Raw genomic sequence first — 27,748 nt, forward strand, 5'->3', positions numbered from 1 at the left:
ATGAACCTTCAGTTTATTGAGCATTTCACTTGGTAGGGATTCCATTGCTCTCTTAAAAATGTGGTTCTCATCATGGGAAGCTCAATTTATGGTCTGATAGCGGCTTGGCTCCCAGGACCCCCCTCTAGTCCTGGGAGGTGTTTTCCCTGCCCAGACCTTGAGTTAGAGGGGCCATCTTTGCTGTGGGCTATTGGGGCCATTTGTAACTGGAGACCAGTCAGCAGACTTCAGCTGAGGGCTAATAGATCCCTGAAGACTCAGCTCTCAGAGTCTTGCTGTACAGACATAGCCATGGTGCCTAAGGCAGGTTTGTGCTCAACTCCTCCACCCTCTGCACTGAGAGGGGGTCGTGAGGAAGGGAGCACCGTGGTGGGGGAGCTCCTTAAAAGAGAACCCTGTGCTGCCCCTGTTCATCCACAGAGCATCCTCAGGTCCTCAAGGAATGCAGCAGAGAGGACAGGGTGGGATGCGGGGGTGGTCTGTGAGTGCTGAATGTGACAGATTGTAGCCTAGAATATTCTTTACAGCCTCCAGAGCTTTGGCTGAGAGGGAGCCAATTTTTCCCTCTTTACCTTCTCTACAGCATGTTAATAGCCCCAACTGGTAGAATTGCAGACAGCTTGATTTATCCCAGCTCTATTCTTAAATGGTTGCTAGTTTCTCACTGCAAGAAAATTCAGTTTTTCAGTGGGTCAGTTTAATAACAAGATCAAGGCAAACAGTCTAGCTAATACTAACTCACGTTAGGTGGTTAATATTAATATACTAATACTCTAAATCCTGGAGTTCTATCATGAGGTAGAGCAAAACGTTTTTTTTCAGACTATAAGTTGAGGCAACAACTAGCATATTGTAGACATTTTAGAAATATTAAGGCCCGTACTTGTATGTACCATGTCCTTACACAGTGAAAGCACAAGCCTGGTTGTTTCAGGACCCCCTTGGAGGCAGAGCTTACAGCAGAGCTTGGGGCCTCTGATTCCCAGACTTTCACACCTTGATAGCCGGCATGAGGCATACAGTTAAATACATCTATTTTGGTAAGTGAACCTCCTCTACTGGATGAGCTATTTTTCCATAATTTATTTTCTGTTTTTATAAACAAAATGGAAATGGTTGGAAGGCTAAAATGTCTCCATATCAGCTCTTACATCAACCCAGACGGTGTCTGTGCTGCCTTTCTGAGGTCTGTGGTATTGCAGAGATGGAGGTCACTGTAGCATGTGACCAAAGCAGAAGGTCTTCCTCTTCCAGAGAGGACAGTAACTTCTGCTCTGTCCTGGGGACCATGTGGTGCCTCCCACTTCCTGCCTGAGTCATCTCGGCTATCCCCCTTGCCGGTTACTGACGCTAGTGAGTGAGCCCAGCATCCTGCCTGTGGGGAACCAAGCCTCCTGCTCTGGCTTTGTTGAGCGCCTGTGACCCCTGAGCTGACGAGCACTGAGTGTTTCTGTGGGTTTTTTCCCAAGATGCTGCTCCCAGAGGTATTGGCATGTATGTTTTTATGTCTTAACTTGTGGTTATGTGCATTATATATTTCTTTGGAGTTAGTTTCTCCTAAAACTCAATGTACTATTAATCAGGTGATTTCTGTGTAGGTACAGGTGTGGCTGGAAAGATGGCTGGCTGCTGGGTTTATTTATTAGTGGAGCAGAAACTTGGGGAAAAGTCCATTTTGACCCTGGTCTTTGACTCAGAGCCCAGCGAAGGCTCATCTGAGAAGCCAGTTGATATTCCAGAGGCTGGCAACATCATACATTGATGACTAGACAGCTTGTCATCCTGGGCCGCAGAAGTAACAACTGTTTTTAAGGTTTGGCCAGACTTCATATTCTCCATTCTTTCCATCCCATGTTATATGGAATGCACACGATGCCATTTAATTACTTCAGTCCCTTTCTTAAAGGAAAAAGACACTGGACCAATATTCCAGAGGTACTAGTAGTTTGAAAGTTTACTCAGTAATTTTCTTTGCAGACTTAGTAGCTGTAAAGATCTTGCTTATATTTTTGTGGTATTAATTAATTTCAAGTGCAGTTTTGGCAGACCAACCAAGGGTCTCAACAGGCTGCATAGAATGGGTGCTATTTTTAAGGCCATCATCTCAGTGAAGCTTTTTCCAAATGAAATTCAACAGGAACCAGCCTTTATTTGGACTGTACACTCAGTAAAATGCTCAACTTTTGTAGGCATGTCAGCAGTTCTTACAAAATAAGTTGTATGTGCCTTTTATTACTGTGCTTATTAAGTGTAGACTCAGGAATGTAGGTGTTCTTGCTTTTGCCACTGTTTCATTTTGGAAAGAGGCAGTTGATTCATCCTCTAGAGAAAGATGGCCATGGAAACGTAGGACACATAAGGTCAGTCACACAAAGTGGCCCTTGGTGGAAGTGCTATCATGTGGTGATGTGGTCCTGTGCTACCTGGCACAGTAACCACTGGCTACATGTGGCTACTGAGCACTTAAAAAGCAGTTGGTCCGTGACTTCCCTGGTGGCATAGTGGTTAAGAATCTGCCTGCTAATGCAGGGGACACAGGTTCGAGCCCTGGTCCGGGAGGATCCCACATGCCGCGGAGCAACTAAGCCCATGCACCACAACTACTGAGCCTGCACTCTAGAGCCCGCGAGCCACAACTACTGAGCCTGCCTGCCACAACTACTGAAGCCCACGCGCCTAGAACCTGTGCTCTGCAACGAGAGAAGTGGCCACAGTGAGAAGCCCGCGCACCACAACGAAGAGTAGCCCCCGCTTGCCATAACTAGAGAAAGCCCGTGTGCAGCAACGAAGACCCAACACAGCCAAAAATAAATAAATAAAATAAATAAATTTATTAAAAAAAGCAGTTGGTCCAAGTTCATACTAGCTTGCTAGGACTTCATATAAAAAAAGAATATAAAATATTTCATTAATAATTGTTTATATTGACTTCATGTTGAAATGATAATGTTTTGGGTTGATTGGTTTAAATAAAATATATTATTAAAATTAGTTATACTATTTACTTTTTATTAGAAAATTTGAAATTACAGTTATGGCTCTCCCCTAACTGGACATCTTGCCACAGTTGCTCAGGGCTCTAAGAGCTGGCACAGGTTCTGGGGTGTGTGAATGGACTGCCTATCCCTGGTAGGAGCCCTTTTGCCATTTTTTAAGGGTCTTATGCAATTTCTTTCAGTGTCTCAGTGATGTGACCTCTGAGTCATGGCCATGACATCTATTGTCCACGCATCGGTCATGTCAGGGCCGCACTGGGAGCTGGACCCCAAGAGCTTGAGCAAGTCGCCCACCCTTCTCAACCTCATCTGTGAAACAGAGTTAGATCGAGGATTAACAGGGAATAGTTAGGGCACATTGCAGGGGTCTCATAACTCCTATCCTTATTTAGGATAACTGGGGGATGAGGAAACAGAAAACAAAACCGTGTATATATATATACTTTAATCCCCAGTTTTCCTTTTCTCTGAGAGTGTACGGATGTTGGGATGAGAAAGCAAGATGAAAAGGCCACACAATATTATCAGCAGTGCTTATCTGATAGGCAGTAATTTGCATTTGGATTCTGGAGGAATTTTATTTTCTCCTCTAAGTTCTGTTTCCTGGTTTTCTATGTGCACAGTTATTATCGGAACAGAACAGGACAGTTGACTATCTGTATGCACTAAAGGGAATACGTGGCTGCCTTGCTGAAAGCCCATCTCCTGCCATCAGCACACGTGCAAACAGTGATTGTTTACAGTTCAGAATCTGGTGGTCCTGAAAGACAGTTCAATTGAAAATAAACTTGACCACATTTTGATGTGATTGACAAGGATGTAGAGGTAGCAAAGAGAGCCGCAAGGTCTGTGCGGGCTGATCACTCAACGTAGGAGAGAGACCTCCTCGAGGGTGTCAAATCGGATGCAGGTGTGTGACAAAGGGGACATTTTGTGCAAGTTCCTGGTAGAACGGCCTTATTATCACACTAAAATGGAGGTAATGAGGAAGGAATAGTTGACCAGAGAGAACAGCATGGAAGGACCTGCCTAACATAGTGATGAGTGGTGACTTTTTTATTATGCTTTCTGGGCCTCAGCCATATGAGATCATAGAAATGAGAGATGGAAAAGACCTCCTGTATTAGGTCATCCAGCCCATCCCCTCCAGAGCTGACTGACCCCACAGTGTACTTTCCAGAGCTCCGTCCAGTTTTTCAAGTGACTCAACTGATGGAGTTTCCACCAGCTCCCAGAAGGTGCAGAAAGGTGGTGTCTGAGACGGCTAACTTGGATCTGGATTTATTCCTCTTTCTCATGACGAAGATCCCAGCGATGATGCTTTATTCGAAGAGAGATGTGGGGGTGAATCCCACCTCTGTCACTAACTTGAGGATGACTGCAGATGACTGCAGATGACCCCAGCTCGCCTCATCTCCACATGCCCCTCCAAAAGTGGGGGTGCTTTGCTGGGCTCCTTCAGTCTGAGCATTCTAAGACTTGGCGGCGGCACGTTACATAGCACTTTATGGTTTTCACAGCTTGTTCACATTTGTGATCTCATTTGAGCCTCACCATTCTCAGGGCAGGAGTTGATCTTATTATCCTCCTGGCCATCTCCCTGCCTTTATTCTGTTTCTTGTTAATCAGATGAAGCAGTTCTCCCAGGCAGTGGGTGCTGGGCCAGGTGGTCAGGCATTCCTTTTGATTCTAAGCACAGAGCTGCTTCCATTTGACCTCATGGGTACTATTATGCCTTCTGAGACACCACACAGGTACAGTTTACTCTCCTTGAGGTGTGACCTCCTTTCCCAGCAGTAGCACTGCTCAGGATTGTCCCAGGCCACCTGTGGAACCTAGAGCTTTCTTGCCTGTGTCACCTGGTGGGACCTCTGGGGGTAGGGGGCGGGATTTCAGTGTGGAGTATGATATATTATCAATAGATTGCACTTGGGGTCCTCTGAGGTGGTCACCCAGGCTGTTCACTAGTAATATCCATCCCTGTGTGATAAAGGACTTTGAATGGATCTGTAGGCAGGTTAATCCACTGGGAGTTAGTAAGCAGGGCACCACAGGCTCATCTTAATAATTCAGATTCTGCAGTTCCTTTTTCTTGACCTAACCAATGATCTGAAACTTTCCCTAAAAGAGGAGAGGTATTAACATTTATTGCAAGTAGTTGGTCATTAAGATTTCTCTTAAAATCATTTCTTTTTGTGTCGGCTTGGGGATATTAAATTTTTAAACCCAGGTTCAGTAAGTATGTAATTAAAGTACATTTCACAATGCAACTAGTCCCAATAGAATTGTAATACAATGCTGCTCTTAACTAGTTTACGAAACTATATGAAGTATGACATGAGTCACAGAAATGGGGACGAGGGGCTGCCATCGAGCCTGGTCGGCTCCCTTGGTCTAGCCATGCTGGAGCAGCCCTCCACGCTGTGGGCGCCATCCTCCCCTGTGGCATCACTGTGTGTTTATGGTATTTCTGAGTGTCCTCCACGTGTCTGCGCCCACAGATATCTTTTTCGCCTCTCCACAGAACCCCGCCGTCTCCCAGTTTTTCTCAGTAGGCCCACGGGGTTAGGTCGTGTAACTGCTTCATCGCCTTGGGTTATTTGTGCTGTGTTTTGTTCTGCCTTTTGTATTTGTATGTGAAATATTTCAAACATATAGACAAAAAAGTGTTTTGCCTTCTTAAATTTTGTTTTTCCAGCTTCAGTCTGCAGTTAGGCACTTGGATGCAGAAAGGTAATGAAAACAATGATCGGGTGAGAGCTGGAACTCAGATCTGAGTTGTAGGATCCAGATCCCTGGTTCTGCCCTGTGCCGCTACTGTTTGCAGGAATTCCACGTGGATGTGGTAACGTTCCCAGCAAGGCTGTCAGGGTTGGTGAAACAGCAAACCGTGGGTTGGAAACAGCAGTGCCGCAGGAGTGCATCTCCTGGGGCTGTGTGGTCAGTCTCCTTGCTTATGGCCTGGAGCAGGGCCAGAGGGCAAATACATCATCTTCCAGCAGCTCTACCTCGCTGAAGGTCAGTGCCAGAAAGTGGCAGAGCTGAGACCCAAACCCAGGGTCAGAGCTGCAAGCTCTGGCTCTGTGCTCAGAGTGTTCATCATTCCCATTGACTTACAAATTTTCTTAAGTACTGTAAAAATAAGGGAAAGAAATATTGTCTGTTTTTGAGAGTATAAGAAAAGGCACCCCTCCTATCATTTGTGCTTCTCTTGCAGATCCTGAGGAAACTAAAAGATCTCGCATTGGATGCCGAAACAGAGCTGGAGAGACAGGATGAGGCCTTGGATGGCATCACTGCAGCTGTGGACCGGACAACCTTAACCATTGACAAGCATAATCGACGAGTGAAAAAACTGACCTAGAAGGACAAGAAAGCATAGAGGTGACTGCTTTTGTTGAGAATCACTTCTTTGAGTACGTTGTTCTCAACTCCTGCATGCTTCCTTTGAGATGAAGACCCCAGGAAGTCATTCCAAGCGCCCTGCCCCAGGAGGTGCACAGCTGCCCCAGGGTGAAGGGCTGCTGTTGACGGCTGTGAGCAGCTTAGCTTGGGGTGATTGTGGCTGCCACCAAGGGATTCCCTTGCAGGGAGCTGAAAGTGCAGCTGGAGGAGAGGAGTTCTGCCTGCAAATACAGCGAGCCGCTTCCTCCCAAGGCCCTCTCAGGCTGCTTGTGGAGTCAGGAGCACACACGCATTCAAACATGGGCTGAGCCCTATTGAGGTGGCCACGACAGCGAGGCGGCTCTTCATTCTGAGGGTGGGCTGCACCCAGCACTCAGGGACCACTTTGCTTGGCCACAATCCCAGGTCTCCAGTGGCACAACTAGCTGCATTTTCATCCTTTTTCCATTCTTGATAAGCATAAAAAGGATGGTTTAAGTCTCTGTGAAAGAAATCTACTTATTTCTAACTCTCTGCCTATCTGAACACTGCAGGCATATCCTATGTCAGCAAAATCTCTTCTCCAGGATCACATTCAGGTCTGAGCCTGCCTCTCCTACATGGGCTGCTCAGCACAGACCCCACTGCCTTCACTTTGTTCCATTTTTCTTTGGTGGACAGGTCAGTTTCTTTCTGGTTGTATTGTAATTTCTAACCAAAGCTGAGTCTAGTATACCTCTAGGTCATCCTATAAGCACCTGAAATATTCTTTCACTGCTCAGTTTTTAGTCAAACATGAAAATAGTACATACTGCACCTATTTTAAGAAGTGTTAATTTTTGCTTTTTTGCCCCATTTCTACCCGGAAACAAAAGAGAAATGCTAGCTTTAGAATATTTTTTGAAGCTATGCATTGATGCTGCTTTTTGCTTGGTTTTGGGTATCTTAGTGTGTCCCTGGGAGAGCCCCTCATGGGGAGACAAGAGGAAAGTAGAGAAGTGGGTGACCTCCTCCCATTCTCACAACAAGCCACCTCCAGACTGCTTTGAAATAACATCCCAAAGAACCTAGCACGGAGAGGCTCATTTAGACCTTGTAGAGATGTTACTTTGAAGCACCTTTCCTACACCCCTCCTGGGATGGCGCCCGCAAGCCCTGTGCTGCCCTGCTGCACCACTCCACTTGCATACTAAGTCCTGGATCATTTTAAGAATTAATTCACAGATGCAGTGTTAGTTTTCTGGGGCTGCCCCAACAAAGTACCGCAAACAGGAGGCTTACAACAATAGGAATGCACTTCCAGAGGCCAGAAGTCCAGGATCGAGGTGTAGGCAGGCTGTGCTCCTTCTGGAGACTCTAGGAGAGGATCATTCCTGCCACTTCTAGTTGCTGGTACCTCCATGTATCCCTGAGCTTGTGGCCACATCACCCCAATCTCTGCCTCCGTTGTCATGTGGCCATCTTCCTGTGTTTCTGTGTCTCAAATCTCCCTCTCCTCTCTCTTATAAGGATCCATCCTAATCCAAGGTCATCTTATCTTGAGATCCTTACCTTGATGACATCTACAGAGACCCCATTTCCAGATAAGGTCACATTCTGAGGTTCCCAGTGAGTATGAATTTTGGGTCACCTAAGGATGCCCAGCCTTGTCGTAGCTGACCCATTCCAAAAAGACATGGAAAGTAGCACTTTCAGAAGGTAATGTTCATAAGGGTCTTTCAGTTCTTATCTGTTTTGCAATTTGGTAAATTATATTCCTAGTCTCTGTTTGTCTTACTTGGTTTGTACTTACTAACCTCCAAAATGAGAAGTGGACCTGTTCTTTCAAGGTTTCTCACGCTAATGCAGGCATGTGAGCAGTTGCTCTTGACCTTTCCTGGCACATCAAGTGGTGGAGCTCTTGGAGCTCATGCTCATTCCAGGGGGTCTGAGCCCCATGCAGCCCCTTCTAGTGCTTGATGACAGGGAGGTTGGGGAGGACACGGCAGATGTGAAGATGTGTCAACAAGGACAGTTATTGAGAGCTCATGCCTAGTGGCAGCGGCAGCTGGATCACATCCCTAGGGAACTTGGAGGAATGCTGGAGGAAAGGCAGCTCGTGCCCTGGGCACAGGGCAAGTGCAGGTGTGCAGTCTGTGCCCAAATACTGTAGTTTCTCACAGCAGCCCATGAAGAGTGAGTTCCCCTGAGGCAGAGTATGTGGTTCTCACCGTGGCCACACACTGGGCTCATGCCAGGGACTCAGAAGATACAAACACACACGCACACATGCGTGCACTGACCCCAGGCCCCTCAGTCAGAATCTCTGAGGGTATATACATTACCCAAATGTTTCTAATGAGCAGAAGGGGAAGATCCACAGGCCAGGTGACTTACTGCCACCAGACCTGCTCATTCTCTACAACTAGCTCTAGAGAGCCCTGAACAGCTGAAATGAAAACGAATCTGTCCCACTCATGATGCTATTCTGAATCCAGGTGGGCACTGCTCAAGAGTTCCCAGTGCAGCCTCCAGCGGCCAGCCAGCCTCTGCTTGTCCTGAAAACAGATACCACCCAGCACTCATGTGGCATCAGGGCCGTACACACCTCGGCTGCTAACAGGCCTCTGGAAAGCAGGGGGCCAGGACTCTGTTGGTGATCCCTCGCCAGGAGCAAGCCCTGAGCTCTCCGGGCCTCACGCTCTCCTAATCCATCACCTGGGGATGCATAAAGCGCAGACACTCTGGGCATGAAGGTGTGTGGTACAGAAGACACTGTACTGTTAGAGCATAATTCTCCAGGCCTTTTCTCTCCCATGAATAGTTAAATTGATAGAGACTATGGTCTGTTTATGTGGAGACTTAGAGTGTAAAAAAAAAAAAAAAAAAGGCCATCAAGGGCCATTTTATGCTATTTTTTTTTAACCTTGGCCCCAGAGTTAACTTTTTTAACCTTAACCCCTTCCAGTAGCAGAAAATCCATGTGCCAAACTGTTAGTCACCAAGGCTGAAACAAAATTGCCAGGAACCGTATAAAACCAGGCACTGATTCCCACAGCACACTGATTCCCCACCCCAGGTGCACTAATTCCACCTCCCTCAACTTATGGTGCACTGACTCTGCCTCCACACTTTAGACATGGGAAGGACACGAGGGGGAACAGATATTGTGATGCTCCTAGAAGCAGTACCAGGGGAAGGAGATGAACAGGTAGGCTGGTGATCTCTACTGCCATCCTCAGGCAGCCCAGGTGGTAAGTGCCGTGATGGCTAGAACCAAGTGGATCCCATCAGCTGAGTAGACCCTCTGGAGAGTGGCAGGAAGGGCACACTGAGCCTGTTGGCATCATCATCGCTGGTGTTTGGATAAGGGCCTATTGTGTCTCCTGTTTTGTTTTTTACTTTCCTGATGTGGAGTGTGTCCTCTGACACTGACATTGGGTTTGTGTGTGGGGTCAGGCTCACCCACATGAGTACCAAAATCTATTTGCCGCTGTTTAGCCTGTGACTGAGGGAATTATGAAGGGATTATGTTAGTTTGTTGTCACCCCGTAAGGTGTTTGTACTTCCTAAAACATATAACACTTTGAGCTCAGTTTTACCCTCTGTAAAGGTGGGCAGAATACAAGACCCACATGTAATGCAGCTGTGAGACCAATATTGAACTGAAATGAAACTGCTTTGACATTCATCAAAAATGGCTGATCCTTTTGTTTGTTTAGGGCAGAAGTCAGCAGACTTTTTCTATAAAGGGCCAGGTAGAAAATACTTCATCTTTCAAGCCATATGGTGTCTGTTGTGAACAAATGGCCGTGCTATGTTCCAGTAAAACTACCTGTGAGATTAGAATTTCATATATGTCATGTGTCCTGAAATGTTATTCTTGTTTTGATTTTCTTCGTTCAACCATTTGAAAGTTCAGACATGTCCTTAGCTTGCAGGCCATAGGAGAACAGACTGCAGGGCTTTGTAGTCACCTGCCCAGGTAGGTGTGTTCCTTTTGAGGTTTCACATAAAGTTGTCCAGCATTGTCTGTCCTGGAGGGCAACTTACTTCCCTCCTCAGCCCCAAACTCAAGCATGGCCTTAGCTCTTCACATGGCACTGCTGCTGGTGGCCAAAGCTGAGTCTAGGGTTGCGGCTGGGAGGGTTCTGGGTATCTTTGCCATAAAAGATAAAAAGGGCATAATGAAAAAGACAAAAATGACATAATGAAACATGAAAAATTAATGACAAAATCTTTAAAAGATTTTATTGTGGAAAAATGAAAATACTAAAAATATTTTAATACAATTAAAATGTGTGTAGATTCATGGTTATAGTTGTATTTGGGTATAACTTAGAGGAAGTGATGATACTTGCTTTCTCAAAGTCAGTCATTAAGGATTCAGGATCTAATGTCAGTTGTAAGTTCTTTACGATATAAAAAAATCTTCTGTCTCTTCAGGTTTTTCTGGAAGTAAAATGAACAGATGAAGGATGCTATTTCTTATCAATGTATTTCTTGTGTATAACTGGTAGTACATATCTGGACTACATTTAAATGTTCCATCACATGTCCAGTTCTTACATTTAACCAAATCATCTAAGCAAGATCTGTGCCAAATGCCAAAATTCTGGTTACATCATGTACTCCGCTATCAAATAGCAAAAAAGTTTCACCATTTTCAAGAAACTTATGCTCATCAGGAATCACATAACCATTTATTTTTGTGGGGGATAGGAGGTCCTAGATTCTTCTTTTCCCTCCGACTTCTAATATTGCATAAGTTTGGTAAAGAAAGCGTTAGAGAACAAGCTGCCATATCTAAATTAGCTAAAGAATCGATCATTAATGCTCTCAAAGACTGTTGTGAGTTAGTTACTTTATCTTTTATGGCAAAATTGCCGTACAGCCTATTAGCTGTGTGACCAAACTGCTTGCAGCAAAGATGCTCACAGCAAACATACCGTTCATAGGCTGGGAGACCCCTACCACCTTGTTTCCTGACTGTGCTCAGCTGTTCAGAGCCTCAAAGCCTGCACTGATGGCACAAAGTCAGTCCTGTTCCTTTTAAAGGCAGAAACGGGGAACAGTAGAGAGAGGGGAGTGAGATGGGAAATGGCAGGTACTGGTTTCCACAAGTGATCTTCTCTGGAGGCCCCAAATCAGCACACACACAAATTTTAGGAGAGAGGAAGAAACAAAAGTCAGTCCTTGAGACATTTTCAAATAACACAGGAAACTCAACTATATGCAGTCAGTTGGGGTTTTGGGTTTGATGAAATGGCCTCTTGGAGACAGTTGTATTGATTGGGGCATCAACCCTGGCATGAGACCACACGACAGGCAGGTGCCTCCAAAGACCCACTGGCCTCACCTGTGAGGAGCCCCCTCCCCTCTCACTGCTCCCAGTTTAATTATTAGCTATGGGTTTGAATAAAACTTGAAACACTTGAAAATTGTAATCAGTTTTCACATTTGCAACTGATTTCTACAGCCACGTAATATCTCAAGCTTTTGGCACCCATCTGGAAACTTAGAACAGCAGTGGGTTTGCCCAGGAGGTAATTTTCCCTGATTCATTTTGAAAGTGAAAAGTCACAGGGTTGGTCCTTCAGCTAGGGTGGTCCTGCTTCCCAGAAGGACTGCTCAGTCTCATCCCTCAGCTTCCTCAGTGAGAAGTAGACCGGCCTGGGCAGAGTGGGGAAGGCATAGATGCAGAGACAGCAGGAGCTGCTCGCCAGCCCAGGAGAGCCATTCAGGGGCCACATGTAGTGTCCAGGTGAGGAGACCCAGGCTGCAGGGGTGGGGAGCTATGAGCAGGACCATGGTCAAGGCTGTGTTCTGTGGGCCTGACTCATGTCCTGGGCTCTCGATGGTTAGGCAACCATGTCCAGGCCATCCCATCATGAGTGGCTACTGTCCTGGGGGGCACTGGTGCCGCACTAACTGTCCAACATGTTCTCCCACCAGGTCTGAAGCAGCACTTGTTCCTCAGAGCCCTCTGGATTTTACTCTTATCACCTATCACAACCTCTGCCCCTTTGTCTCACCCTGGGGAGGCAAGTGTGAGCTAGGGAATGGGCAACTCACTTCCCCCATCTATCCCTTCTGGAGGTCGGAGGGTTAGGGAGGTCTAGGGCATGTTTCCTAGAATGAGTAAAGGGCAGGGTGCAGAAACCCAGCTGTACATGAAGGAGGGTCAGGGCCTCACAGGTGTCCCAGGATGCCTCTTCCTCCGCACTCTTAGGCTGCTTCCACCCATCAGCAGTGGCTGTTCTGTTCCCACGCCTGGCCCATGGAGCTGGTGCTGAGAGATTAATGAGGCTGGCCCTTTTTTAGAGGCTCAGGGCAGATGCCTTGGAAAGGGGTGGGAGGTGGGGTGCAGCCATTGGGCTCCCACACCATGGAAGGTGAGGACAAGCAGAGAATGCACAGCCTTGTGAAGTCCCTTGGGTGTAGTTGTTTGGACCTTGCGCTGCATTTTCCAATGGAAATGACACTCTAGAGGGCAGTTTGTTTCCTAATGTGATGGCAGCATTGAGATGCACAGCATGGGAATGAAGATGATAGGGATGGGTCAGAGGGCAAGGCCAGGGATCCCATTCCCAAGTGCCCAGTACGTGGGTCATCTGTGAATCAAACACTCAAGTCTGCTCATGTGTGCTGGCCTTGCTCTGAGTGCTTACAGAAGCTCCCTAGAGGGGAGCTCTGTTTACCTTTCTTACGGGCAAGGAAACAAACACCTAACTCCCACCCAGGGTCGGCACTCAATCCTCTGGGGGCTGCTGAGATCCTGACTGCCCAACAGGAGCAAACCCACAGGAAGGACTGTGGGGAGAAGGGAAAGTGTCCCAGGTCGTGGGTGTGGTCTGGATGAGCCAGGGTTACTTACAGATCCAAACCCACCCATTTATGGCCCATCTCATAGAAAACTGGTTTCTTTTCGGAAGCAGTAGCTGCCTGCTAAACTTTCAGACCACCTTTCTTACCAATTGGCTTGTTCACGTAGGACATTGCCTTGGTGCGGGAGGGTCACAGAGGGGGGTTGAAGCAATAGCTGGGGAGGCGGTGAGATGCCCTCTGGGACACTCACTGTCCTGATCCCTCCAGCTTAACCCCAAATCAGGAGGTGCCTGAACCTGGAGCCTCACTCGCTCTGTGTGCTTGCTGGAGTGTGCGGTCATGAGGAAAGACACCATTGCATCTTGTTCAAGCCCACTCTGATCTCTGGGTCCTATGAAGTAAGCACTCTGCCCTCTTGGCATCATAAGCTAGCCTGAGGCTGCTCACAGCTCCACCCACTCCTGCTTGCTCAGCTCTCCCTTGTCACACTGCCCAGCACAGGAACATCATCATGGGTGGGGTCTCCCTGTTACTCTGCCCTCAGGGTCCACAGACCTCAGCATGGGTGGGGTCTCCCCATCACCCGGCCTTTCACTCTTACCAGACCTTACAGCATGGAGTAGGGTCTCCCCATCACCTGGCCTGGCTGCAAATTATACAAAAGAGCAGATGGAGGTGTGTGATCTTCCTGGGTCTGCTGTAACAAAATACCACAAACTGGGTGTCTTGAAACACCAGAATTTAAGCTCTCACAATTCTGGAGGTCAGAATTCTGAAATCAAGGTGTCGGCAGGGCCCTGCTTTCCTCAGAGGCTCTAGGGGAGAATTCTTTCGCCTTTCGACCTTCTGAGGCTACGTCTCTCCATTTCCACTGCATCTTCGCATTGCCTCTTCCTCTTCTGTGTGTCTGTCTCAAAATTCCCACTGCCTCTTTCCTATAAGGACACTTGTCAGTGGATTTAGCATCCACCGGGTAATCCCACATGATCTGCTCATCTCAAGATTCTTAACCTAACTGCATACGTAGAGACACTTTTTCCAAGTAGGTCATATTTACAGGTTCCTGGAATTAGGATTGGACATATCTTTTGAGGGCAACAATTCAGCCTATTATAGTCTGCCTGCTGTTCCTCCTAAATTCACATTCATCCCGCATACAAAATACATTCACTCCATCCCAACATCTCCAAAAGTCTCAACCCATTACATAACAGCTCTTCATCCAAAATCTCATCTAAATATCATCAGCTCTGATCTCATCATCTGAATCATCTAAATCCAGTATTGGTGAGACTCTTGGTATGGTCCATCTGGGGCAAAATTCCTCTCCATCTCTGATCTGTGAAACCAGAAAACAAATTATCTGCTTCCAAAATACAGTGGTGGGACAAGCATGTGATACATGATAGACTGTTCCTACTCCAAAAGGTTGGGGGAGGGGGGGGGAATGGAAGTTAGGAAGGGTCACCAGAGTTCCTGTTTCCTGTCTGGAATGTGAGGAGCTGGGAAGTCGCTACTCCATCCTAACAACAATTTAAAAGCTGAACAAACTGAAAATCAACAACCCTTCTTGGATCCATTAAAGAAGTGAGTTCACAGGGCAAACTTCCTAACTCATTCATTCCATGGATGAACATTTGTAATTTGAAAATAAAAACAATGTCATTTACATTAGCACCCCTCCAAATGAAATACTTAGGTAGAAATCTAACAAAATATGTACAAGATCTCTATGAGAAAAACTACAAAATACTAATGAAAGAAATCAAAGAAGAGCTAAATAGATATTCTATGTTCATGGATAGGAAGACTCAATATTGTCAAGATGTCAGTATTTCCCAACTAGATCTATAAATTCAATGCAATTCCAATCAAAATCCCAGTAAATCATTGTGTGGATATCAACAAACTGATTCTAAAGTCTATCTGGAGAGGCAAAAGACTCAGAATAGGTGACTTGATATTGCATGAGAAGAACAGAGAGCATAACCTGACTTCAAGACTACTATAATGCTATAGTAATCAAGACAGTGTGGTATTGGTGAAAAAATAGACAAATAAATAAGTGAAACAGAATAGAGAGCCCAGAAGTAGACTCACATGAATATAGTCAATGGATCTTTGACAAAAGAGCAAAGGCAATACAATGGAGCAAATATAGTCTTTTCAACAAATGGTGCTGGAACAACTGGACATCCACATGCAAAAAATAAAAAATATGAATCTAGACACAGACCTTACATCCTTCACAAAAATTAACTCAAAATGGATCATAGGCCTAAATGTAAAACATGAAACTATACCTAGAAGATAACATAGGAGAAAACCTAGATGACCTTGGGTATAGTGTTGTCTTTTAGATACAACACCAAAGTCATGATCCATGGAAGAAATAACTGATAAGTTGGACTTCATTAAAATTTAAATTGTCTGCTCTGTGAAAGATACTGTCAAGAGAATGACAAGTCAAGCCACAGAATGGGAGAAAATATTTGCAAAAGACATACCTGATAAGGACTGTTATCCAAAGGACTGAATGAACAAATAAACTGCAGAGCATCTAGACAATGGAATGTTGCTCAGCACTAAAAAGAAATGAGCTATCAAGTCATGAAAAGACATGGAAGAACCTTAAATGTGTATTACTAAGTGAAAGAAAACAATATGAGAAGGCTACATACTATACGATTCCAACTATATGATGTTCTGGAAAAGGCAAGACCATGGAGACAGTAAGAAGACCAATGGTTTCCAGGGATTGCAGGGAGAAAGGGATGGATAGGCAGAGCACAGAGGGTTTTTAGGGCAGTGAAACTACTCTGTTTGATACAAATATAATAATGGTTATATTTGTCAAAACCCATAGAATATAACACCAAGAGTGAGCCCTAATGTAAACTATGGACTTTGGGTTATAATGATGTGTCAGTGTAAGCTTATCGATAATAACAGGTACCCCTCTGTTGTGGGATTTTGGTAGTGGGAGACACTCTGTATGTAGGGATAGGGAGTACCTTCTCTATACCTTGCACTCAATTTTGCTGTGTAAAACTGCTCAAGAAAGAAAGACTACTTAAAAAAAAAAAAAGCAAGGAAAGGAGGGAAGGAGAGAGGGAGGTAAAGGAAGGAATGAAAGCAGTCTCCAGTCCCAAGCAATACTAAAATCCAGCAAAGTCCCTTCAGTTTCAAGACCTGAGAATAATCCTCTGTGATTCAAGGCTTTGTCCTCTGGGCCCAACTCCACTCTTGTAGTCATTCTTCCTTTTTCTTGAAGGATAGAACATGTCAACAGCTCAGTAGCTCTATCAGCCTGTTTCCTGCCTGTAGAATTTCAGAAGTCCAACAGCCCTTTTTCCGCTCCATCCCTTTCAGTTTAAGCTGTCAGTGTTTCTGCTGATTAACATTCTCAAAAAACTTGTGGGTCTCCTGTGTTTGTCATGGCGATCCACACCATAGACAAGAAGATCCTCCATAGATCCTTCCTGGGTAACCCCATCTCTATTCCTGGCTTCTGCTGAGATGGTTGAGTGCATCCATGAGGTCACACCCTTAATCTCTTCAGCCACACTGTTGGCTTTCTCACCAGTGCACACTTTCCCAACCATAATCTCCTAATTTTAGCCTCTTTTGCTCTCTGAACAGGCTGAGAATTTCCCAGATCATCAGGTGCTCATCATTTCTGTTTAACAGTTCCTTCCTCAATTTATCTCTTCCCTCTCAAATGTTACTGTAAACAGCCAGGAGGTACCAGGCTACACCTTCAAAACTTTGCTTAGAAATCTATCTCTTCGTGTTCATTTACAAGTTATGCTTTCCACCCAACAGTAGAATACAGTTCAGCTGAGTTCTCTGCCACTTTATAATAAATTTCCTCCAGTTTCCAATAACATGTTACTCATTTCCTTCTGAGCACTCACTGGCAGAGTTTTTAACATCCATATTTCTACTAATAGTCTATTCAAGGCAGTTTAGGCTTTTTCTATTACGTGTCTCAAAACTTTTCAAGGCATTACCTAATTCTAAAGCCACTTCCTTATTTTTAGGTATTTCTTGCAGTGGCACCCCACTCCTGGGTAATAGAATCTGTATTTGTTTCCCGGGACCATAACAAAGTACTACGAACTGGGTGGCTTGAAACAACAGAAAGTTACTCTCATAGTTTCGGAGGCCAGAATTCTGAAATCAGGGTGTTGGCCGGGCTGCGTCCTCATATGGGCTCATCTGGGGCTCCAAGCTCATCCAGGTTGTTGGCAGAATTCAGCTCCTTGCAGCAGTGAGACTGAGGTCCTCATTTTCTTTCTGGCTGTCAGCTGGGCTGCTCTGAGCCCCTGGAGGTCACCCACGTTCCTTGCCACATGGCCCCTCCATCTTCACACTAGCAGCAGAGGCCAAATCCTTCTCATGCTGTGAACCTAGGACTCTCCCTTTGCAACCAGTTGGAGAAAACTACTTTTAAAGGAAGTCATGTGATTAGGTCAGGCCCACCTGGATATCTTCCTATCTTAAGGTCCACTGATCTGGGACTTTGATTCTATATATCTGCAAAATCCCTTTGCAATAGCACCTTATTAGTGTTTGATCAAATAACTGGGAGAGGCTGTGTGTACACCAGGGCAGGAATTTTGAGGGTATCTTAGGATCTGCCCCTCTCTTTCCAGCATCCAGGAAAGCTGTGGCCCGGCCCTCACTCCTCACCCACAAGGAGCAGACGCATCGACCCACAGTGCTGGCTCTCCTTGCTGTCTGTAGGACTTCAGTAAGTTACTTCCCACCTTTGAAGATTCATTTCTGCACCTATAACGTGGATTCTGAAGATCCACTGTCACAACCAGGCAGAGCCCCTGGCCCAGGCTTACTTCCTCTCTGTTTATCTGTGAGACACCCCCACCCCTGATGGCTGTGAGATGTCCTCACACTGGCTTCAGGAGCTAGGAGAGAGTGAAGAAAGGGCTTTATGAAGCCACTCCTGTTCTAGGAGGCTGTTAGTGCTGAGGGCCTGGGAGAAGTCCCCTTCCTCTCCTTCACACGTTTGAGGAGATGGAAGGAGCACAATGAAGCCAATCATGAGGGCTGCAGCTGTGGAGAAGAAACCCCCTCACCCTCTTGGCCTGGCGGGCGAGGTGACCAGGTGCCTTTGTCATGTCAAAAGGAACCTCTTGCTATGGTTCCAGCAGGCTATTTTCAGGGTGACAGCCAGACCAGAACCTGCAGTGGGCCAGGGAGGTACAGCTGGGGACTTCCAATGAAAATGGCCAGCTGGACACCAGCCCCATCCACAGAAATGTTCCTATTTGTTCCACATGTTCGGCGTGTTTTTAGTTTAATGGTTTCTATTGTGGTGCAGTGTTTCCAGCAGTAGAGTCAGGACAGACAGGAGGTAACTGTGGGCCCAGGATCCCCATATAGCGAGTAGGGCACTGCCCAGTTGCCAGTGACCAGGGGTGTGAGTAAGGGTCTGAGAGGGGACATCATGGTTTGCTGCTGTTTGTGGGTGCAGCTCACACCAACAGAAGGGCAGTGCAAAGGGAGAGAACAGCAGGAAGAGATGCAGACCTGAGGGGTGAGGCCTCTACGGAGCTCGCTCTGCTCCATGTGGGGTCCCTCAGCGCTCTGCATGCTGTGGATGGATTGGCGAGACACTGTTTCTGATGGGGAGCTGGCTCTGCCTGATTGGAGAGCAAGTCCAGAGCACCCTGCCGTCTGGGGCTTGAATCTTGTCTGTTTGAAAGCAGGATCCCCTTGAGTTTATTTCCTTCCCACAGCATTTCAGTGCAGTAGACATCAAGCATTTCTGACAGTCATCGAGCACAGGTGGTGAGCTCCTATCACTGGAGGTGTTCCAGGAACCAGGGCACTCTCAAACAGTGACTGCTTTTTTTGGAGAAACTGCCATAGGGACCTGTCCATCATGTAACATCATGTAATGCTGTGGTTCAAAAACCCACCTTCCTACCTGCTTGTTACAAGAGGGCCCCTAACTCAAATTGCTCGTGTTTGGGCCTGAGAAAAGTCTGGCCCTCCCGGCCAGCACTGAGATCATCACTTTGTTCAACAAACACCCCTCAGCTTCTGGGAGGGAAGAGAGGCAGTCCCTGCCTTGGAAGGGCTCAGCATCCATGGAGAGAGGGGCCGAGGCCCAAAGTGGGGCAGAGATCTTCTGATAGCACCCAGAGCACTAGGAGGCTCCCTCTGATTGAAACAGAACGGGGAGAACAAGCCAGGGCATCTGAAGTTCTGGGTGAAGTCCTCAGTGCTGTTGACACATCTTGTGATGAATCGACGGACTGCATGGAGCAAAGCTCACCTGTCCAGTGCCTGGGAACCTTTCTGGAAATTGCCATGGAGTGAGTCTCTGGGAGACAGATATGCAGATTCTCAAGGTGGCAGGCCCTCGGGACTACCGTCTTCTCTGTCCTCTTTGCACCAGGGCTGCAGGAACCTCGTGGGGAGGGGCCCACCTGTAGGAGGGTGCTTTGCAGAAGAAGCAGAGACAAGGCCCCAGTCTGTGTTCTCTGGTTTTGGCCCCCACTCCCCCTGGGGAGATAGGGCAGGTGGCTGCAGCATGCTGGTATTCAGGGTGAGCCCTAAGCAGGCCCAGAGGTGATACTGGAGCCCCCATTAGGGTCTAGGTGCATCAGCTATACCCACGTGCAGCTGGGTTCCTCCACCTTTCCAGTGGGGCCTGCCAGGGGTGAAGTGGGCACATTTATACCCATAAGGGCATGCCTGGCACACAGTTGGCACCAAACCCCATTTAGGGTCATGGCTACATGAAGTCCAGTTGGATGGCATAGGGGAGGGCTCCTGAGGGGGTATGCCACTGGGAAAAGCTATTTTTATTGTCCTAAACCTCAAGCCTCCAGCTTGGGTGTGTCTCTGAGCAGGGGAGTGGTGAGCATGGCGTGGTGGGAGTGAGGAAGCAGAAAGCAGAAGGCCTGGGCAGCGTCCTGGGGAGAGGGAGGGGTGGGCGTTCCTAAGGCCCCTTCCTGTAAAGAAGAAGGCCCCATTGCTTGGGACAAGCACAGTCCTGCAGGAGGGTGTCGGCGGTCCCTGTGGAAGGACTCCACACTTGGCACCCGCCTCTGACCAGTCTCTTATTTTAGAAGGAGGGCCGGACATTTTGTGCATTTGTACGACTGAAGTTGCTGTGTGCTTGGCATGACTAAATCATAGACTCTCACCAAAAGCAGATGTTTATCTCCAGATGCCATCCCAGCGAGCACATGGCCTGAATAAATAAATAAATTACTCTGCAATTTCAGAAGTAAAGCATGCCTGTCAGTATTGGCTTTCAGTAATTTTCAAGGGAGAAAGTTCCAAAACAAAAGTCTGCTTGGATTTGGAAATGATACCTCCTTCAAAGCTTAATTCTTTCCTTATGTTCAGAGTCTGATAAAAATGAGATACAGATTGAGGCCTATTTTAATACAATCCTGCTATCTGTATAGTGCTAAAGGATCAAGATAAAATTTTGTGCGGGAAGTATTTTGCTCATTCATTTGTTGAGCACACTCACCTCTGAGTGTGGGCTTGCCTGGACCCCCGCCTCCGGACCCCTGGGAAGATGTGAGAGTGAGCTTATAGCCACAGCGAGGCAGAAGTGGGCTGGGCAGTGGTCAGATGGCAGGGAATTTGGACATGGGCAGGGAGAGGGCATCTAAGTGGAGGGGACAGGCGACGGAGGGGGCAGGGTGCAGCTGGTGCAGAGCTCAGGTGGCATCTCCCAGCAGCTGGAATCTGGAGTGTGTGGAAGGTGGGAAGGGTTGGGTTGTGAGCTGCTTTTCTTTATGAGGGAGGTCTTTGGTAAGCATCAGGGTGGGGGAAGCAAAGGACCCACACCCTCCAGGCACCACGCCTAGACAGGCAGACAGGGTGAAACCCTGACAAGTGTTCTGAAAACAATAACTGAGGTGATACAGTGTTACCTGCACGGTGGTACACCGTGGAGCCTTCCGGACAAGTGTGTCTGCATGTAGGCCACCCTCAGCTTGGGCAGACATCAGCAGACCACGGGAGGCTCCCTGCTCCTTGATGAGGGTCCCACCTTCTTTTTTTTTAAACTTTTTATTTTATATTGGAGTATAGCCGATTAACAGCGTTGTGATAGTTTCAGGTGCACAGCCAGGCAGGTCAGCCATACGTATACATGTATCCATTCTCCCCCAAACTCCCCTCCCATCCAGGCTGCCACATAACATTGAGCAGAGTTCCCTGTGCTATGCAATAGATCCTTAGGGTCCCACTTTCTGAGCAGACCCATGGCCTCCTGAAGCCCTAACCTTCAGCTCCTCAGGCCTTGGTCACCAGGATTTTCACAGGATACTAACCAGGAGCCCTGCCCAGGGCCGGCCTCTCTCCCTCCCGATTCCAGAGCTGGGTTTGGTCAGGGGAGGCATGCCTGGGGTGTCCAAGGGTGCAGCAGGAACAGCCTTGTGGGGTGGAAGAGAGACGGCTAGCCTGGCTCTAGGGCAGAGGAGCCAGTGGGAGGGAGTGTTCTGACCTGTAGCCCACCAGGCTCCCTTGGTGCTGTTGCTGTGTGTTCCTGAGCCTGGGTGAAGACACATCACAGGACAATGGTGTGTGTACGTGAGTGTGTGTGTGTGCGTGTGTGTATTGGGTGTGGGGTCAGGTGTGTGCGATGGAGGGTATGTGGGTGGATTTAGAGGTGTGTGTGCATGGGTATGTGTGTGGGTTTCAGTGTGCATTAGTGTGTATGTGCATGGGTGTGTGTATATGTGTGTGTGCGTGGTGTGTGCAAGGGTTTGGGTGTGTGTGTCAGTGTGTGCGCATGTGGTTTTAGGATTTGTGTGAGTGTGTGGATGAATGAATGTGTGCATGAGTATGTACACGGATTTGGGTGTGGGACCTATGTGCATATGAAGGGTTTGGGGTGTGAGTGTGTGTGCATGGGTGTGTGAGAGGGTCTGGGTGGGTTGGGAGCCTGGACCAGGGTGCCCTGTGGCAGGACAAGGAGTTCTGCCTTCTAATAACCGAGGTCAGCCATGCTCTGTTCTGTCGTCGGGCAGTGGCTCCCAAAGAAACTGTGCAGCCCTGGGCAAGGGTGGATCTGAGGCTGTCTGCTCCAGACTTTCCCCTCTACCACCCACAGTACATTAGTTGCAACATCTGAATTAGGAAATGTGAGTATTCTCAGCCACGGCGGTTGAGGGAATGGTGCTCGTTTGGGTGGCGTGCCCAAGATACTTAGCAGCCACTACTGTCAGCTGCACATTGGTGTCCCTTAAGGAGATGGAAACCTGTGTCTGGGGAAGAAGTGTTGTCGTCTCAGAGGGACTTGAGTTTGGTCTCCATGTGTGTGGTCAACTCTTGCTCCTTGCCCACTCCAGATCCAGCGTGTGATACATGTGCTCTGTGTGGGCTCTGGCTTCCCATCCAGGTGTGTGGTCCTTCCGTCTGATGTTGAAGCCTTCCTATTGGTGACAGCCAGGTTGTACTGGCACTAGTAACCATCATTCTCTTTTTCATACTCTGTGCACTCCCCATGCAACAGTTAACTAGTACCACCTCAGCACAGAGCACAGCAGTCCTTGGACTACATCCCTCCCTCTGAGTGGCCCACCAGTGTGAGTCACAGGTCACAGCGCCCAGTAACTATGGAAGACCAGCAATCTGTGCCCTATCCAGTGGACACCTAACAGTACTGCTTTCATCAAGTTTTGGGGCCACCATATGAACTTTTTACTCTTCTCCCAGTCTTCTGCTTCAGTCACAGACCCTGGACCTTTCACACCCCAGGGAGGAGTTTCCCAGGATGTGGGACTTTGGCATGAACACTAGGATGTCACTTCCCTGTCCTGGGACCTGAGGAACCCTAGTGAATGCAGGGTCCACATGGTCCCTCTGAAAAGGCACAGCGGTAAAGAAATTCATTAGCCAAAGTGGCTTCACAGCGCTAAAACCTCCCACGTGTGTTTCTCAAATAAGCAAGGCACACACATCCTTTGTGGGCGCATACTACACTATTTTCCTGTGCTCTCCCAGCTCCACCTCCACTGCTTCCTCCCTCCATGGGAGAGGGACCACATGCTCATCAGAGCACTCCAAGGACTAGCTGGGAAGGGCGCAGGATGTGCACAGCCACGGGGCTCCCTTCGGCCCATCTGCTGCTGGCTTTGAGCGGCCCAATGCCCCACCGGACACCAGGGGCCCTGTTCTTAATGTACCACCCAGGGAAACTTGGGTCGAGCTCTGGACTCTGGGAAGGCTGAGGAAGCTGGGTCAGACATAGAATTTCTCTTGGAAGGACAGGAGTTGTGGCACCCCAAGTTCTCTGCAGACCAGCAGAGAACGGTATCACCATCTTCCCCGCTATCACCCCCCCCTCCTGCCCCCCAGGGTGGGGTGCCACTCCTAGCTGGCCAGGCTTTGGCTCCTGGCCAGCTGAGAGCCAAGGATGGGAGAAGGAAATGTGCAGTGAGACAGCTACGCCAGCTCACCTAGGCCCAGGCTCCAGACAGGGATGGTGACTCCCGCGGGTGGGCCCACACCCAGCTCCTCACTCCAAGGGGCAGTAGGACCCTCATGGCCTCATCTCTTGGGCCCCATTCTCCCTGAGTGCTGTCAGTTCCTCCCCAATTGCTGTTGGTCCCACTCCCCACTGCAGTGTACGCAGTGCCTTGTTACAGCCAAAGGAAGCCTTTGGGCCAACTTTCCACTGAGGAAAGGGAGGCTGCTGTCCGTCCTCCCTTCCTAAGCCTGGCTCATCTTCTCTTTGAGTGACGGACGATACTGCACAGAGCTCAAGGAGAGGCAGCTGAGGAGGGTTTAGGAGGAAGAGAGGCTCCTGGTTTAATCCCCACCCCCTGACAAAGGGAAGGGAAGCTGAGGCTCTGCAGAAGGAGAGTGAACCATCCCCTAGGCCGCCCAGGGCCCCGCTGTGGTGAGAGCCAAAAACAGTCTTACCCTGAGAAGGAGCATAGGGCAGACAACCTCTGAGTCCACCCTCTGGGCAGAACCATCCTGCCCAGGAGGTCAGGCGTTTCTCCCCAACTGTAGTCCTGTATTTTCAGGTCTTCACTGAAAGAGGCCAAATGAGTTTCAAAAGGTTTAAGGAAATCAAAATTAAAAAGTAGAAAAATTCACAAATACAGAATCTGCAAATAATGAGGGTCAATTAATTAATGGTTTGTGTTTACTTTCTCTCAGAAAGGATCATGCTGGCTTAAAATAAAAACATGTATATGGAATGCTTAAAACTGGAAAAAAGCTTAGGAAACTCTGGCTTGTGGAGGAGGAAACAAACCAGGATACTGGGTGGAGTCACCTCGGGAGGCTAGGCCAAGGCCAAACGGGCATGTAAATACCTACTTTTGTCATATCTCTGGATGAATGTGGGCAAGCTGAAGAGTTCACGGCAGAAATAGGTTTTTCCCACACACCACCTTCCATGCAGAGCTGTCTGGGGTCCTTCTTTAAGGTACTAACTGCATGCTGCAGTTCTGGAACCCTCCTGGTTCTTCCGTGACCCACAAACATTGGAACTAAATGTCTGCATAGATTAGGGATGGCTCCAGGGTCCTTGCAAGTGTTGGGTGCTTCTTTACTGACTTTTCTAATTTATAATTAAAAATGCAAGCAGCTGTGTGGAGCTTTGCAACACAAGTTTTCCTTCCCTGGAGCTTCTGGATCAGTGTCTTTATATTGCAAGGCAAACTTAAAAACAGAACATTAAATTTCCCGTAAAACCAACAAAATAAATTGTAGCTGAGACTGACCATAAAACAGCCTCTTCCTTGACTACCATGGTAAAAGTCACAGTTTAAACACATAGTAGTAAGTATATCATTAGACTGATTTGAAATCAAGCTTTAAATCCATGATCTCCTCTCTGGGATTGTTCTTCAATTGCAATTCTCATCTTATTTATGGATTGACCATTAAACATTAATTCCTATGATAATAACTGGTCCTGAAGAACTGTTTGCAGTAGTAACTGTGCAGACACATTCTCACCAGGTGCCCTGCAGGGTGGGAGCCTGTGCACCTCCCCTCCAGAACTGATGTTTGCCTTTTAGTACACCTTGTGGTGATATACTCAAAACTATTTTAGCAGATATTCTTTGTGAGAGGAAAGAAGGGAAAATTTATGCTGGAAAGAAGGGAAATTTATGCTGGAAAAATAGTTTTCTTCCCTAGTTACTTTTTAATCTACATAAGGAAAAGGAGGTTATTTTCAGGTAAAACTCTGACTTGCAGACACAGCTAGAGTGTTTGACTCTAGAAGCCCATGCTCCAAGGGCCATCAGAAGAACTTTCTGGCCACGCATGCCCTGAGGAGCAATGCCAACCATGAGCTGCTGTCAAGTTTCATGTCTTCCTATGATGTCAGGTACATTTGTAATGTTATGCAATGTTTCTATGCATTCAAGATTTTGTCACACAAACTTCCTTCCCATGGAACTGGGCCCAGAAGGAGGAGGTTGTGTCTCCATCACCTTTGGTGGCCACTCCATGGAAGCAAGCCTTCCATCACATGGGCTCCTGGAGCATGTGCTAATCCACTAAAACCAATGTGGGAGAGCTGTTCTGGGACTTCATCCCCCACCAACTCAGAGGTAATTATGCAGTTATTTATTCATATGTGCATGTGTGTGTGCACACAGAGGCATACACACAGACACATATGTGCAGACAGACTCAGGCACATGATGCTCATGGAGACACACAGATATGAGGAGACCTGCAGTCCCACACAGAAACATGCAGACACACAGCCACATGGAAACGTGCAGGCACATGCAGACAGGCACACACACAGCATATACTCAATGTACCTTGTTCCAAAAGCTTTTAGAGCAGCTTCTAAAGGATGCATAAAATATCTCAGAAAACAGATTAGTTACAAGAAAGAAAATTTGGGAAAAGGATAGTGACTTCAGATGGAGGTAGGAATAAAAGCTAACAGAAAGCAGAACGATGCTAATGCAGTGACAGCTAGCTCTCCTACATTACTCACCATGTGCCTGGGCTGAGGCATGTGTGATTATCCTGCATTTCCCAGGTGAGAAGCTGCATGTCCAGCCACCTCTTCGGGCATCTTTTGATGGTGTCATCATGTGAAGCACGGAACCCTCCATCAGGAACCCCTCTGAGCCACGTTTGTGACCAGCACCAGGCAATGCCTCGCACAGGTCGGTGCCTCTTGGTGACAGAACGGAATTCCCTCCTGAGGTCTCTGTGTGTGTGCTCTGCTCCCGCAGCCTGTGTCTGGCATCTCTCATGCCCCAGATGAATGCTGTGGCTTTGGCATTTACAAAGGCCATTGCTGGAGCATTGTGGGCTGTTCTCTTGGGCCCAAATATGGTTTGGAGTCAGAGAAGATATTTTAAGGAGGGGTGGGGGGTGGCTCATGTTTGGACACCCCCTGTGTCACCATCTCTGTCCTTTTTGTTCAGAGGAATGATTGGCAGTCAAGAGACCTGTCCCAGCTGTGCGGCCATGTGGTCCCAGGCATTTCCTTCCCTCGCCAGGCCTTTCCAGCTTGGCCACCTGGTCAGTAAGGGCCTGCTGCTTCTTGGGCCCTTTATTTATTTATTTTTTGAGGCAAGGAATACGACTTTATTCGGAAAGCTGGTAGATCGAGAAATGGCAGACTAGTGTCTCTGAAAAACCATCTTCGGGCCCTTTAAATGAGCTTGTTTTTCTGGTCAGACTAGACTCCGCACTCAGATGATGGGAATAGAAACCACAGGCGGGACCTCAGAACAGAACAGGTGCAAATCCTCAACTGATAGGTGCCATCTGGCAGCCTGGAAAAGCTAGAGTGGAAGAGAAGCAAAAACTCAGGTAAAACCCCAGCAAGTGAACAGGATCCTCACGGGGCAGGTGCATGATCAGGATCCTGCCAGAGTCTTTGCAGCACTCATACTGTCTGAAGCTCTCCTGTTTGTTTAAATCCTTATCCGTCCCCACCCAACAACTGCTGTGTAAGACCCATAAGACCTGGGACTTTATCCAAAATTATTGATGAGTGAGTTGGAGGTTCCATCTCAGGTGCCCATCGGGCCTCATTGGCAGCCTGAGTGAGGTGGGGCAGCCCAAATGAGAGGGAGCAGCATGAGTGAGAGGGAGCAGCCTGGGTGAGGTGGAGCAGCCCAAATGAGAGGGAACAGCATGAGTGAGAGGGAGCAGCCTGGGTGAGGTGGAGCAGCCCAAATGAGAGGGAGCAGCATGAGTGAGAGGGAGCAGCCTGGGTGAGGTGGAGCAGCCCAAATGAGAGGGAGCAGCATGAGTGAGAGGGAGCAGCCTGAGTGAGGTGGGGCAGCCCAAATGAGACGGAGCAGCATGAGTGAGAGGGAGCAGCCTGAGTGAGGTGGGGCAGCCCAAATGAGAGGGAGCAGCATGAGTGAGAGGGAGCAGCATGAGTGAGAGGGAGCAGCCTGGGTGACGTGGAGCAGCCCAAATGAGAGGGAACAGCATGAGTGAGAGGGAGCAGCCTGGGTGAGGTGGAGCAGCCCAAATGAGAGGGAGCAGCATGAGTGAGAGGGAGCAGCCTGGGTGAGGTGGAGCAGCCCAAATGAGAGGGAACAGCATGAGCGAGA

The 27,748-nt window shown here is 47.8% G+C and overlaps 1 protein-coding gene across 4 annotated transcripts in view; it reads left to right on the top strand.

Annotated features, from left to right (window-relative positions):
* The window catches only part of SNAP47 (synaptosome associated protein 47), an 81,220-nt gene extending 54,833 nt beyond the window's left edge, over window positions 1–26,387 (top strand). Inside the window, exons 4-6 of one of the 4 annotated variants that reach the window (XR_009700860.1) lie at window positions 6,214–6,380; window positions 17,846–17,943; window positions 26,209–26,387. Coding sequence is in view for 3 of the 4 variants with exons in the window: in XM_061190091.1 (XP_061046074.1) it covers window positions 6,214–6,360 (147 nt within the window). In the remaining variant the exon portion in view is untranslated. Of the gene's footprint in view, window positions 1–6,213; window positions 10,576–17,845; window positions 18,637–26,208 lie in introns of those variants that run through there. The other 3 variants (XM_061190091.1, XM_061190092.1, XM_061190093.1) reach the window with 3 other exon arrangements.
* Window positions 26,388–27,748: the final 1,361 nt, after the last annotated feature.

This window comes from Eubalaena glacialis, chromosome 4, assembly GCF_028564815.1.
Source record: "Eubalaena glacialis isolate mEubGla1 chromosome 4, mEubGla1.1.hap2.+ XY, whole genome shotgun sequence".
Classification (NCBI taxonomy): domain Eukaryota; kingdom Metazoa; phylum Chordata; class Mammalia; order Artiodactyla; family Balaenidae; genus Eubalaena; species Eubalaena glacialis.